Source organism: Thamnophis elegans, chromosome 5, assembly GCF_009769535.1.
Source record: "Thamnophis elegans isolate rThaEle1 chromosome 5, rThaEle1.pri, whole genome shotgun sequence".
Lineage (NCBI taxonomy): Eukaryota > Metazoa > Chordata > Lepidosauria > Squamata > Colubridae > Thamnophis > Thamnophis elegans.
In genome coordinates, this window is record NC_045545.1 from 22097482 (window position 1) to 22113093 (window position 15612).

General features: G+C 38.4%; 1 protein-coding gene across 1 annotated transcript in view; it reads left to right on the forward strand.

The window, feature by feature from the left end:
- The window catches only part of ERICH3 (glutamate rich 3), a gene marked incomplete at its 3' end in the record, with an annotated part of 65772 nt that overhangs the window by 23110 nt on the left and 27050 nt on the right, over positions 1-15612 (forward strand). The window contains exons 6-10 of the mRNA XM_032217801.1: positions 110-271; positions 2852-3061; positions 5227-5407; positions 8641-8827; positions 13878-14146. Coding sequence (XP_032073692.1) covers positions 110-271; positions 2852-3061; positions 5227-5407; positions 8641-8827; positions 13878-14146 — 1009 coding nt within the window. The remainder of the gene's footprint in view (positions 1-109; positions 272-2851; positions 3062-5226; positions 5408-8640; positions 8828-13877; positions 14147-15612) is intronic.

The window sequence follows — 15612 nt, forward strand, 5'->3', positions numbered from 1 at the left end:
TTACAAATCCAGTGGTTTTAGATAGTTGAAGCTGTGTCTAAAAACTTACAGAGAACCAGTTTACTCAACCTAACTTAAGTATTTACGTCCGTGTCTTTTCATGGTTCAGATTTCTTATCCTCGACCAAGCACTGCTCCAGGAAACATACAACAGCCACTCCGACTTCAGCCCCTCTATGGAAAAGTCATGACTGAAGGTTCATCAAAGACTTGTTTGAGCTCCAGACCAAAGTTTCTCAACGTTGACAAAGAATATCATTTTACTAGCGAGGTTAGCATTTGTTTCTTTAGACATGCAGTACAATAAGAAGAATGAGGATATACAGATCTTTTTGTACAATCATGCACAAGGAATCATCTAGCACATTTAAAAATAAAATAAAATGGAAAGTAATGCAGAATGAATTCTGTTGATAACAACAAAGGGTAATTATTCCTTACAATTGGTTGCAAATGGGGGTGAATCATCTAAAGAGACCCAGTGTGGGAGTTCCGTGCTGGAGGTGGCTGCTGGATTGAGGGCAGATTCCACCTCCCCCCTTGGTCTTGATGTTCTCATTTTCGTTTTCATTGTTTACTTTGTTCTATTATTTTACTTCTGTTTTCTTTAAACTTTTTTTCCCATTTCTTCCTTTTTATTGTTGTAAGCTGCCTAGAGCGGTGGCACAGTGGTTAGAATGCAGTACTGCACACTACTTCTACTGACTGCCTATTGATTGCATGCTACTGCTGCTGACTACAGTTCAGCAGTTCGATTCTCACTGGCTCAAAGTTGACTGAGCCTTCCCTCCTTCCGAGATCGGTAAAATGAGAAGCCAGATTGTTGGGGGCAATATGCTGACTCTGTAAACCGCTGTAAAGTATTGTGAAGCGGTATATATGTTTAAGTGCTATTGCTATTGCCATGGTGAAATATGCAGCAAATAAATTTAACAGATAAATAATAAATCAAAGGAAGAGAAGCAGCTGCTGAAAATAAAGGAAGGGGGAAAAGTTTCAAAGGATTTCACTGCTGAAGAGCATGGATGCCTCTGAAGATTAGATGTTGCTTGAAAGCTAGCTGAATATTCACTTTTTCTGTAATGGAATTTCTTCCTCTTTCCTTTCTTTCACTATTTGGTTTTTTTAAAAGATTTTTTAAAATCTTCCCTTTATTATTTTTACAAATATTTCAAAGCAGCAAACATAACTAATACTCCTTCCACCTCCTATTTTCCCCACAACAACAATCCTGTAAGGTGGGTTGGGATGAGAGAGAGGGACTCACCCAAACTGACCCATAGAGCTTATGGCACGTATATAAGACAAATATAATGGAGGAGAATGGAAACATCTCTTTGAAACACTACACAGGTCTAATTCCCAGTACCACTGCTCCTCTGAATTAAGTTGGAGTCATCGTATAGGTTCTGAAAGTTGTGAGATCAAAATATTTCCTAAAATATTGTTTTATGCAGCAGCGTTGTGGTTATACTCATTGATACCTGATTTACTTCCCACCATGTTAAGCTTATGCCAAGCAAAAATGTTAAACTGTGAGCAAAGCAGAATGATGGAAATCAAATGTATAGATGTGGTTTGGAGATAGTTCTCTTGGTTTAATCATATTAATTGAACCTGGGAGACAGTCATGAGGTGATAGGAGACAAAGCAGCCACAAAATGGAGAAACCTAGGCCACAAGAGCTTTGGTAGGGCACTAGTGGTAAAATAAGGACATCTAAATGACATGAATTTTATCCATAAATTGTATTGAACTCAGCTTGTAAATACACCCTAAATGTGGGAAGATAGTCTTCAAATTCAGCTTAAATGTACCTCATATCATTTCCGGCTTTAGAAATTATAGTTTTTAAGTGCTGTCAGTTTTAAATTGTTTGCAGTCCCATGCAATATGGGTAAAACTAAGTTTGTGGAAATCCAATAGGTGTATAGGACCAATGGCAGGCAAACATTGGTTTGATGCTAGCATTCCATGTGTATCTCACTTTTAGCTTTTCCAGAATTGTATTTTTAATAATGAAAAAACAATATCTCCAAATACAGGTAGTAATTTGGTTTAGATCCTCAACCAGCAATTTGTGAGAAGTCAGACTTAGAAAAAATGGTCTTTATAGGGTCTATAAATCCCACGCACAGTGCAGGAATGTAAAAGCTGAGGAAAAACAGACAATTTTATTTCAGAGGCTGAAGCTCTGTGCAGATAAACCCAAGATGAAGGAATAAAAGCTGGGTGGAGTCTTCTACTTTCAGGAGTCAGTCAGGGAATCAGAAGCAGCATATGTCCAGGAAACCAAGTCCAAAGTTTGAAATTTGACTCCCAAGCATGCATTGCTGTAGCCCTGGTTCAAGCATGCTGATATATTTTTTGTAGAAGAATTATGGATCTTTTTCAGCTCAGGCTCTAATCTAGGTCAAGTGAGAGCTTACCTGACTGTTTCAGAACTGCAGGCTCCTCTTTTTGAGCAGATACCTGAGACCCTTCTGGCTCCTGAGTTGCAAGCTCAGAATATGTCAAACTTATTCCTCTAGTTCAGAATCATAGATTGGACTGTAACAATTGATCCTGTTGCACTTAGGAGCTGCCTTTTTAACACTTGTCAAGAATCCCAATTGTTTACTACAAAATGGAGTCTATAATCTATTTTATACATGGAATCAGAAATGAGAAATCTCTTTTAATTGGGAATCCATCCTGAAACCAATGACATTTAGATTTTTCTTTTAAAAAAAACACCGCAAAGAAATATACTGTTTTATGCATGGAACTACTAAATGGAAAATTCTAGCTTCAACTGTTCTGTGAGTCTAAGTGTTTAAATGAATGTTAATATTTGTTCAATTTTTTTCAGGGGGACAAAGGGATGTTAAGGCCTGTGCATTCAATGGATTTTTCAGTTGATGTATCCCCATACAGACTTCCCATTATTAACAATTATATGATACCTATTCCACAACCACCCAGAAGTGACAAAACTATCATCCCCATGAAACCTGTGGGAAGAGGTCGACGGTTTCGCCCTACAACTTCGTCAAATGGCCTGGAGCAGTTGCTAATGAGGGTGATTCTTTTTCTTCTTTCCACTATTGCTTCCCCGCCCCCTTGTATAAGTAATTTTGTAATGTCCTGTACTTAGCATATAAAGATGTGCTGAAATACTCCTTGAGTATTATTATTTTTTGCAAAAGAAACATCTCCCATCTTTTTAAATGCACACAGATATACATCTTTTGAAATAAAGAAAGTTTGCTTAAGTACGTTTTCCTTTCCTATAAAACATTGGTTTTGTTTCTAATATCAGTCTTTTGAATAGATAAATACTTTGAACCAATAGATAACACTTTGAACCAATCTTCTGAATCTAATTGTACTATTTCATCTAAGCTTTCCTTAAAGTATTTTTCAAAATATAGAGTACCTTTTCTCAACCTACAGCAGTGTAAAAATGTTAGCTGTAAATTCTAGGAATTGCCATCAGAAAGCTTTTGCTCTATTTTAGGGAAGACACCTGGGTAATAGATATAGCTTGATACTATAAAGCAAATAATTTGGAAAAGAAAGATAAGCCCTTTTGCAGAAGTTCATTAGACAAGCTGCATTTAAATATACAAATAATATTTTTAGAAAATTGGTTATATGTGATGTCCATGATATTAAAGAACTCAAAATTATATAGGTTGAAGACATATTATTTATTTTTAGCCAAAGAGGCCTAAACATAGAATCCTTGAATAAAGTTTAAAATTAAGGACATCAAGCTGTTGAATTTGCAAGAACTCGAATATCACTCATAAACCTAATCATTTCCACTATGTTGTCATGTCTGTTCCCCAGGTATGTAATGTCCTATGTCAGGAAGCATATCTGCTCCTTAGTCTCAATGAGCAAAGTTACTCATTGAGACTAAGTATTTATATACAAAGTTATATAAATCTGAATTTAAGGATGATGACTTTAAATAAAACACAAATAACCATGTAAACCATGTTTACATGTAAGCATGTAAAAAAAGGCTTTCTGTAAGATAGACAACCTCACTCCATTTGTTTCCAATTACTGGTAACTACGTCTGATTATGATTTAAGTATCTCAGATCCACCTTGCAGAAGTGGGCAGCACTCAAAGTATTTTGAAGAAATACTTTCCCAGTGATGTCTTTGAAGATTTGTGCAATCCTATAGCAGTGATTGGAGACAAATCTGGATGGGGTAGAGAGACGTATGAGGTTCCTAAAGAAGGCCAAGGTTATGACACATACCCAAAAACCTGTCCCCATTGTCCCCCCAATGAATGTATCAGAAACTAATCGTAAATAAAATTCTACTCTCCTGATACTTTCAGATTGCAGTCTTATATTTTTCAAGACTGGAGGTCATGGTATGTATTAAATTCATGATACCCAGCTCATCAGTTGGGGGATTTGATATCCCCTCCCAGTCTCAGAGAAATCTTCATAAGCTTTGCCACCTTGACACTGGAATTTCAATATTGGGAAAATAAAAAGAAAAACTCATGGGACATTTCCATACCGAGAGTGTTATAATTAATATACCTCCTGATGTTCAGTAGAATTTTTTAATTCTGGGCACTTTGAAATTAAAACTCTTGGCAATGAACAGCAATACTGCTTTCCTAGGCTGTTCATTGGGAAATTATATGAGAGAACATAGAATTTGTCAGTCTATTACAAAGTGGAGAAGGGGAATGGAGATTATTTGGACCCTTTTCATAGACACCAAGATATTTCCATGCCAATTCTTTTTTACAGTTAGATAATCCATCGTTAAAAAGGGGAGAAGTATACTGTATTATGTCCTTTGGGCTCGTAGACTTTATAGATTGTTATTCTGGGTTCTGGAACTGGCCTAGATGTTCCTTTCAGTTAGATAAAATACACAATAGAGGGACTATTGAAGTAAATATATAGCTGAAATGTCATGCTTCTCTCTCTCTCTTCCCCCCCCCCCAACTTTTCAGGCCTTTCCAGCAGGTTTTTAGATTTCTTAAAGGCTCCAGTGTGGGAGCTATCCACAGTGATATTCCAAATTACTATATAAACTTAAATGAATTAATGAATGTATCTAAATCTATTTTTAAAATTGCTTTGAATTTTAGCATTTGTTCATGGGTGAGTACTGAAGTGATTTCGAAGTAGAATGAAACATCATGGGAACAAATGTCTAAAACACCCCATATTTCAGTACATTTCTCTGCCATTTTATGCAGGACACTGGAAAATTCTACAAGCCTCAAATACACAGCAATGCATATGTTACCATGGTCTATTTGGGAAAAACCGTGCACCTTTCGTATGACCTTTTAGATTATCGAGAGGAAATAAAAATTTACCAACAGCATTGTGGAGGAGAAAACCTATGTGTGTACCGAGGCAAACTGCTGGAAGGAGGTGAGCCTGAACCTCTTATTTTTATGTGGATAAACTGTTGAAGTGGTAGCAGAATTATTTCAGCAAAGCTTAGTTTGCTTATGTGTGTCCAGGGACTTATATTCCAGCTGCCTCCAACCAAGTCTAGATTTACTTTTTCATGATTGAAAATGAGGCTGCAATTACTTTTGCAGATTGTGGAAGGACGGATGTACAGGGGTGATTTAACAAAATGCAGTGGGTTAGATTAATTTTTGGATGGAGATGCATGCTTAATAAAATGCTTGCAGGGGTAAAATGAATACCAAATTATCTACATAGAAAAAGCTATAATATATCAGTGTGAACTGTTTATCGCTCCAGAAGGGAAATGAATGCAGGCTTGAGGTTTGATTCTGAATGTGAATCAATGGTGATGATGTTGACTTAAGCAAAGTTGTTCCAGGTATAATTGCCGGCCGAAATGAGGGAAGAATAGCACACTGGGTGGAATTAATCTCATGCCATGGTCCTGGGCTATTGCTGAGGAATGATAATTTTTCTATCATTAGTTATCATTTATTTAATTTGTCATAGCGCTAGGCATATGTGGAAATAATGTTGTCTATGCCCAAAGGCCTTAAATCTGTATTAGACTGACTGGTTAACAACAACAACAACAACAGGGAAAGAGGTCAAGGAGTAAACAGTTGCTAATGAAGAAACTGTTAAATAAAGCTGGAGTGGTATTTGAGAAAGCCATGGTTTTTTTTAAAAAAAGAGGTTGCATAAAAAAAGAAAAGAATTGATCCATAAATATGCAAGTGAAGAGCAGAAGATACTGAGATTGCTATTGAATGAAACAGCAGATAATTAAGTTTCTAGAAAAGAGAAAAAGAAGCATTGCAAACTTGCAATAAATGATACTCGACTTTATTTTTTTTTCTCCAAAGCATTGGTGATAAGATTTGACAAGGAGAATACAGAAGTTTAAGACTGCAGTGGTCCAGGGCAACAGTTGGAAAGTAGACAGAAGCAAGATTCAAACCAGAAAAGATATCTTTATGCAATTAGCAATTATCTTCTCTAGTTTTACCCCTTAGTTCTGGCCTACTTAACAGTGGCATTATTTTTTTAAAAACACTAAATAGGAAATTTGAGAGCTTTGGTATACCTAAAGTGCAGTGACGTGCGGTGAGGTTTATACCTGGTGAGGCTCAGCTGGGCATCCTTTTGCGAAGCAGGGCAGCGGTCGGCCTCGGTGCGGGGGGGGGGGGGGAATTTGCATCGCAGGAGCAGCCAAGCGCCCGGGTCTGCAGCAAAGGCGCTTGGTGGCTCCCGCGATGCAAAGTGCCCCGCCGCCCCCGATGCCCTGGCCTGCTTGTCCAGGCTCCGCCGCTGGAAGTCCCGGATCGCCTCTGGGGGAAGGCTGGGTGAGAAGCAGAGCGAAGCTTCTCCACGGCCTCCCGGCACTACGCAGAGGCTCTCGCAGGAGCGTGTGCCAGCGGCCCGGAGCGGCCCCAGCTGCGAGACAAGGCAGCGCTTAAAGCAGCTGCTGCCGCCGCCACCGCCCCTCCTTCGCCCGCAGGAGGGGCGGTGGCAGCGGCTGCGGCTGCTTTAAGCGCTGCCTTGTCTCGCAGCCAGGGCCGCTCCGGGCCGCCGGCACACGCTCCTGTGAGAGCCTCTGCATAGTGCCGGGAGGCCGCGGAGAAGCTCTGCTTCTCACCCAGCCTTCCCCCAGAGGCGATCCGGGACTTCCAGCGGCGGAGCCTGGAGAAGCAGACCGGGGCAGCGGGCGGGCGGCAGCGGCAGGGCACTTTGCATCGCGGGAGCCGCCAAGCCCCCAGGTCTGCAGCAAAGAGCGAGCCTCCTCCTTCTACCCCACTCCTCTCTCCTCTGAAGCACGCCCTCCGAAATAACCCGCCCAACGTAAGCGTGCTCAAGAAGACATGATTCGCTGCTTCCAGATCAGGAGGCGGGAGAATTAGTGCCTCTTTTGCATCTGAACTTTTTTGCCTTTTAACTGTTTCTTAACTTTTAGAAGGCGAAAAATTCCTTATGGAAAAGAGGCCCCGAGTTCTCTCGCCTCCTGCTTTGGTTAACACTAAGCAGACACCAAGCCACTGTGACTTGGAATCTGGTAGCAACTATCTTGTCTTTAATTATTTAAAAAAATATATTTAAATTTCTTTCTTTTTCCTGAGGAGACTGGTGAGGCTCCGCCTCCCTTGCCTCTAGTGACTACACGTCCCTGCTAAAGTGGTATATAAACTAGATTATTCTTTCTTGTAATCCCAGTGAATATTTGTCCTCCTACACACACACACGCACGAACGCACGCATATACACATCTCTGCTGTTTGCTATGGGCATAATACCTTCTCTAACTTAAATGTATTTCTTTATGTAGTGTAACTAGCTGGTGTATTGTTGCAATCATTCCATGTTGAGGTAAAAGCTTCTGCCCTTCTACATTGGAATCCGGATCTTTATTTAGTCAGTTCTCATCTAGACTATTCAAATCTGTGCTTTATTTAGAACTAAACAAGGTGTGGTGGTATACTATCGAGAGAGAGAAAGCAGCTTCACAGATAGTAGTGTCACATCTTGCTTGATGTACAGATTAAAATAGTCTCTATAAGATCTGATAAAAGAACAATAAAGGTCTAAATAAGCAGAAGCAGGGCTGGAGGGAAATGGATCTTGATAATATACAGAAAGAGTTGGGTTTAAATGTCTGTTTGGAAGTAGTTTTATTGTTGTTAGTATTCATCAGATTAGTCTGTTTAGTCAGATAGGAAATGGTATGTGAATGTATGAATGTTGAAACTAACACTAGGTTATTGTTTTTATAGTTTTGTATTATAGTAATACAAAACAGTATTTAGGAAAGCTCACCATTTTAAATTTATTCTCCTTTATTAAATTCTGTTCATTTATTTAATGTCCTGTTCATTTATTTAAACAGCTCAAGGCTGTGAACATGTCCCATACTCCTTCCTCCTCTTATTTTTCCCACAACAACATATAAAATGTTTCTGTATCTTGAAAACTTACCAAAGACAATTTGAGCATAGATTTCTCCTATAAGTACTACTTCCCTATGCAGGTATGATCCCTTTGATTTTGAGACGTGCCACCTGTAACTTACAGCTTGAATTAGTACAGTCTTGGAAGAAAGGGAAATGTGCTGGTCTTGAACTGGTTCCTTGTCTACCTTAAATGTAGTCAAAAACTCCATTATATATACTTTTTTTCCGTTTTCTCAACTACAGAAACGTTTCAGTTCATCTCTAGGAGGCATTATGGCTTCCCCTTCAGTCTCACCTTTTATCTGAATGGAATTCAGGTTGACCGATTAAGTTCTTGCTGTGAATATAAGCATCGGAAAGGTACTCGGCTAGGAGGCAAACATGGATACTTTGGTTTCGTCAATGTCGAAAGATCATCTCCTTGTTATAGGTATGCTTTGATATTGACATTGATCAACACAAAGCCAGAACTTTTAACTGTTCTATGGAATGTCTGACTACCTCCCTGCACATATTTTGATTCCAAAATATTATTAACAACCTTTTCCATTAATTTTACAATTACATGATTCTCCTTGGAAAATTTGGGAAGACTGTTATTTTAGGCCATAAATTACTTCAGATCTCTCTTGCCTAAGTTTCAAGACATATTTTGATTTTTTGTATAATTTTTTTGTAACACATAACATTCACCTAATCATTAATTTAGGTTATAAAATAGGTTTGATTAAATCTTTTCCAACTATCTAATTTTTATATCCACTTTCGCTTGAAAGCTGTAGAGAAAGACTCATATTTACTTAAGCCTATTTGTGTGTTCACAGAATATTTGAAGAGAAGATGGGGTATAGTAAGGCTGTTACCAAAAGATTGTCCTCACAATCTGTGGCCTCAAAGATTCGGGGTTTGATTGTAAAGTTAGAAAGAAACATATTTGCATATTCAGCTGAACATAATTAGAATCATCTACATGATTGTGGATCTAGTTCGTTCAAGCTTTCCAGTGGTGTGGATAATTTTAGCTGCATTTATGAAGATCCCCCATTTTTTACACTTTGTTCCATAAGCAAAAGTCTGAAGATATTGATAATAAAGACTCTACATGTTTGGTGGCAAATAACCAATCAGAATGCCAGTTATTTCAAAGAGACAGTGAACTATAGATTTCAGCTTGGTAAATATAAGATATCTATTTATATGATGTAATGGCTTAGACTGGCTTAAAGTAGTTTGTTGTTTTTAATCATAGTCCTTTTGTGATATATTTTGACATTCTATTTCTATCTAATTCTATCAGGGGTGTCAAACTCAAACTCAAGGCCCGTGGGATGCTTAGTTTTGGCCCATGGGGCTGGCCAAAATAGCAAAGGAATGGCCCGCAGTGCCTCTGCCAGCAAAAACTGAGCTCCATTTTTCCTGGCAGAGGGCTGCAGGAGGCCATTGCAGCCGAAAACGTACTGAAAAGAGGGGAAGGAAGAAGAAAGAATGAAGAGGGAAGGAAGGAAGGAAGGAAGGAAGGAAGGAAGGAAGGAAGGAAGGAAGGAAGGAGATTATAATGCGAGTGAGGGAAGGTCTCAGGGAAGTCCTTCCTTAGCACTTGGCCCCCACAGATGCCCCCAACACAAGCGACATTGAGCTGACCACACCCACCATGACCATGCCCCCTGCCCTCTGAGGTCAAACACAATCCTGATGTGGCTTTCAATGAATCGAGTTTGATATCCCTGCCCTAGATTCTATAGCCTAGGATTTTGTAGGTTGGTTATTTTCAAAGTATGTTTAAAAAGTACAATACAGAGAAACGTAAGATAAAAATTCAGAAAGGTGGTTCATATATTACGCTGTTTCAAAAGACGGCTCTTCTGGGCATTCTCCGTTTGAAAAAAGGTATTGATTTATGCTGATTGTGCAAATAAAAGAATATGGCATTTATTTTTAGTCTAGGCCAGGAACCTTCTTTACATCTTTGCCAGAAATGAAAACATCAACCACATCCATTTCTTCTGTAATATTTTCATTTCTTTGATGTGCAAAGTAATGACAGACCAAAAAAGTGGTGCACATTTCCCCACTGGGAAAAATATTGTATAAACAGCAGTGAACAAAATAAGGAAAAGAAAGAAATAGAAGCCCCCAGAGAGCCAAATGATTTTTCCGATAAGCATACTGCACCATCCAGAAACACTTCACTTCCTCTTCAGAGCCAGATTTGCATGATTAATGTAAATGTTATGCTATCACTAATGTGATAAGCACTTTCTGAGGACTGGAAAGCATGCAAATTCGAGCCATGGTGATACTTTTTCACTGCATTTCTAGTCTAGCCATATAGGTGTATTTATATGCCAATTTATTTTGACAAAATATCAGGCAAGAGAATAGTAAAATGCCTTGAATAATTACTCTGGGGAACAGTGTATTCTTATGACATATCGTTGTTATGCACTTTAATCATTTTCATTGATTTTGCTTTGCGTAAAAGCTCCTATAATCTTCTCTATAAGCAAACTTCTTTTATTCTGACTGCAAGCTATTCTGTTAATTGATTGATTTGATTGATTTCGATCACACCTTTCTAACCAGATAGCCCTTATTTCGCTAGCTTACCTAAACATTGGGATAGTAGGAAGAACTCCAGTTATTATACAACTATATTATAGCCCAGTGGTTCTCAACTTGTGGTCCATGGACCTCTGTGGATTCATGATGACATCACAGGGGGTCCACGAAGACTTGAAGAAATGTTATGATTCAAATCTTGAGTTAAGTCTTGGGGGGTCTGGGGCAGTGGTGGGCTGCTGCCTGTTTGGACCGGTAGTTTCAACGTGTGGGCCCACCCACCTGGCCTGGTGCTATCATGTCCTATATAATTGCCAATTTTTTGATGCTCACATTTTCAGTTCTGGGCAAACCAGTTGTTATGCCCACCTTTGGGCCATGGCCACAAAAAGTATTAAAAAGAGTTCCCTGGTGAAGAAAAGGTTGAGAACCAGTGTTGTAGCCATTTCTGAGAGCAAAGCCATTGAAATTAGGGGACTGGAGACTAAAACATATGAAAAACGGTTGCAGGAACTGGGTATGTCTAGTTTAATGAAAAGAAGGACTAGGGGAGACATGATAGCAGTGTTCCAATATCTCAGGGGTTGCCACAAAGAAGAGGGAGTCAGCTATTCTCCAAGGCACCTGAGGGTAGAACAAGAAACAATGGGTGGAAACTAATCAAGGAGAGAAGCAACTCAGAACTGAGGAGAAATTTCCTGACAGTTAGAACGGTTAATCAGTGGAACAGCTTGCCTCCAGAAGTTGTGAATGCCCCAACACTGGAAGTCTTTAAGAAGATGTTGGATAGCCATATGTCTGGAACAGTATGGGGCTTCCTGCCTAGGCGGGGGTTTGGACTAGAAGACCTCCAAGGTCCCTTCCAACTCTGGTATTGCATTGTATTGCATTGTAAATATTAAATGCCTATTAAAATTTTGTTGATGTAGATTATTTTTCAACATATGGGTGACGTTGACTTTCTTTATATATTATTCAAATTTATATAGCCATCCATCTCATATGTATGACTCCTTAAAAGCAACTACAATAAATATAAAAAGAACAAATAAAAAAGAACAATTCAAAAACCTATAGAAACTATCATATCAAAAACCATCAAATTCATAACCATGGTAATCACAATAACAGCACTCAGTTCAGTCCCTGGGCCAGCTTTGCCACATTCTCTGCTGCCTATGCCTGATGGCAAAATTATGTTTTCAGGATCCTTTGAAAGGCCAGCAGAGTTGGCCTATGTAGTTTCTTGGGGGCGTTCTAAATTAAAGGTAAGATAGTCTAGATAATATAGAATTAAAAGAATGTTGCAATACTGTTGCAGTTGACACATCAACCAGCTAGTTAGTCAAGAGGCTAATAATCAAACAGCAGTGGTCTCACCATTCTCCCACATATATCTTTTTATAAGATTATTATGAGATTATAACAGGTGAGATGGGTAACCTCTAGGTCAAGCAAACAAAAAAACAAGCAAGCAAGCAAGCAAACAAAATATGCATTGAAAGTGGCTTCTAAAAGGTACCTATATTTCAGGGATGGGTTCAGGCTGCTGCTACTGCTGGTTCGCTCAGTACTGTGCACGCAGGCACAGTACTATAAAAAAGCTGCTGTGCATGCGCAGAAGCAAAAAACAAGGCGCCTATGGTGCCGCGGAGAGAACTGGTTTGGGAGCGTGGCAGTCTGAGTTACTTCCTACTCGGCCAAACCGGACCAAACCGGTAGGAACCTACCTCTGCTATATCCACTGTGAGATTGTTCTTTCTTTAATGGTTTTTAGTCTTTATTTAATCTTTTTTTTAATTTAATTGTTTCATGTTATCTTTTTATCACTTGTAAGCTAACAAGAGTTGCTTCAACAGTGAGATGGGTGGCATGTAAATCTAATAAATAAAAAAATGACTCATGGAAAATAACTTTATTTCTACAATTTCTAAGGAAATTACAACAAAATTGAATGAAATACTGCTTCTATAAACTATGCCTGTGCAATCCAAGTTTATAGTTGAATCTGGAATATTTGCTCTCAACAAATCTTTGAATTCTTAATTTGGAATTTAATTGGGGAACTGTGGAAGAAATCTTACACATATTTCATTTTACAGAAGTTTTTTTAAAACTAAAAACGTTTTTCTCAATGATTTTGTTCATTTTGTGCTCAGCGAATTCTGATCTTAAAGTGGTATTTGATTTCCTCAAATCAGTACATTTGCTTTTTCTCTGAAAAATTGTGCCACTATTTTCCTCAGTTTTTACATATATTATTTTATTAAGCTTATCATGGGAAAATGGGGATAATTTTCAATAACAATTTATAAACCTTGGCAATAACATGTTCACCCTTACTGCGCAGTACAATTTCAAATTTATTTTTACATATTGTATATTTTTACAATCTATAATTTTTTTGTCGTTTAAATCTTTCTTTCAATTTAAAGTATGTAGATCAATGAGAGACACATCCTTCTGGCTCCAACTCTTCCTTAGACTTAAGAGTGGCTGTTGCCCTCAAAATTGATTTCATAAAATCAATTACCCCCATTTTCCCTTACATTAAGCTCCATCCAACATTCCTTTTTAAAAGACTTTAAAAACTGCACTATTTTTCCTTAATGCATTATGAATCCATTGATCTGAAGATGGACTGACAAATGGAAATTCACTCTCTCACACAATACAGTTTTTCACTAGGATCAATTCGCTGATAAAACAATTTAAAATTTCTCCAGTTACTTTGGCAATGCTTGTACAATTCCAATATACATATAACTTTTTGTTGTATATTGTTGTATATCCATTCCTGTTTTTTTTTTAAAAAAAAAATAGCAATGCAGGAACTTTCTCTGATTTTATTTTCTAGCACTCCATAGAATAAGACACTTTTAATAGTATGTTTTCATAATATTATACTAACTTTTTATCAGATGTATCATTACATTGGGCCTGGACAAAAAGCCTACACCTCCAAAAAAGAAGACTCTTGAAGAAAGCGCAAAACTGGAAGATTGGAAGAAAGAGGAAGTGACATACAAGCCGAAAGAGGAAAAAAAAGTATTACCATCCCACTTTCCTTCAGCTTCTGCGTTAAAGAAACGAGCTGCAGAACGTGCTGAAGAAAAGAAATTGGAGACCAAAAAAAGAGAAAAAGACAAAGATGAATTTGAGGATACCCAGAAAACTGCTATTTATGAAGGTATGGTGTGAAAAGAGAAGGTGAGTTGGTCAGTGAGGGGTCCTTGGTGCTCTCAGAGAACACTACGGATCCTTCATTTCAACCCTGAGCTACAAATATTCTTCTTTATCAGTATAAGTTGCATGAAGGACACCCTTAAGCTGAATTGATCTGAAACAGCCATCCTGGATCTACTGTCCTCCAGGTGTGCCATATTTGAGTTCCCAGAGTTCCCAAGGCAGCTGTTGTTTTTATTTCATCCTTATGATCAATCACTCAATAAAACCAAAGGAATTAAACAGAATCTGATGTGAATAGCAACTGAATATCTTATACCAGTTGCTTTGATTGTGTTTCACAAACAGAATAGAGAGTAACATAATTAGATCTATGCTGCTTTGGTCACATATGATAATAATTTGTTTCCTTAAATCAGGGGTGTCAAACTCAATATTATTGAGGGCCGCATCAGGGTTGTATTTGACTTTGGAGGGGGTTAGGGGCATGACTAGTAGGGGCATGGCCAGTTCAACATCACCTGTATCAGGAGCGCCTGTGGTGGCCCGAGCGCTCTGCCAATGAAAATGGGCTCCCGAGCTCTGTTTTTGGCTGTGGTGGCCTCCTACAACTCTTTGCCAGCGAAAACAAAGCTCAGGAGAGCCGTGTATGCCCCCCCCCGCTCCATTTTTACTGGTAGAGGCACCGCGGGCCAGTCCTTCGCTATTTCCAGGGTGGCCCCACGGGCCAGATCTAAATACCCCATGTGCTGGATCTGGTCCCCGGGCCTTGAGTTTGACATCCCTGCCTTAAATTGTTCCTTGTTGTTTCCTGGCATTGTAGAACATGGGGATGGTGAGGGCAAATGAAAGGAATAAAGGGGTAGGGGTTGTCACAAAAAAGGGGAAGTCAAACTATACTCCAAAGCACCTTTTTTTAAATTTATTTATTTTATTATTTTAAACACATAAGCACATCAACAAAAACAAACACATAACTTAAAAACAACATAGGAACAATAAGTTCCATTGTATATCATACCACAGTTCCGAATTGGTTTCTTTGCAGTTCGTGTTTTCCTACTATACATTTCTATCTTTCATTCATAATCTCCTTATTCGTTATCCATTTTTATGCACATTTCTTTATTTATTTAAATTTAGCTACTTATGACCTAATATTATTTACCTATATTATGCTTTATATTTTTACTGTCATTTATTCTCTTACATACAGATTATAGATATACATTCACATAATTATTCTTTTTCTTTGCCATTCTTATATTATTATTATTCCATTTGGAAGGTTATAAGGTATAGTTTAAAATGCTTTGTTTACCATCCTTCGCACCTGCTAAGACACCACCTTGTTTTCTCTTTCTTTTCTTTTCTCCCTCCCTTCCTTCTCTACTTCCTTCCTTCCTCGTCTCCATCCCCTTCTTCCTTCCCTTACCTCTTCCCTACTCCTACCCTTTTTCTTCTCCATCC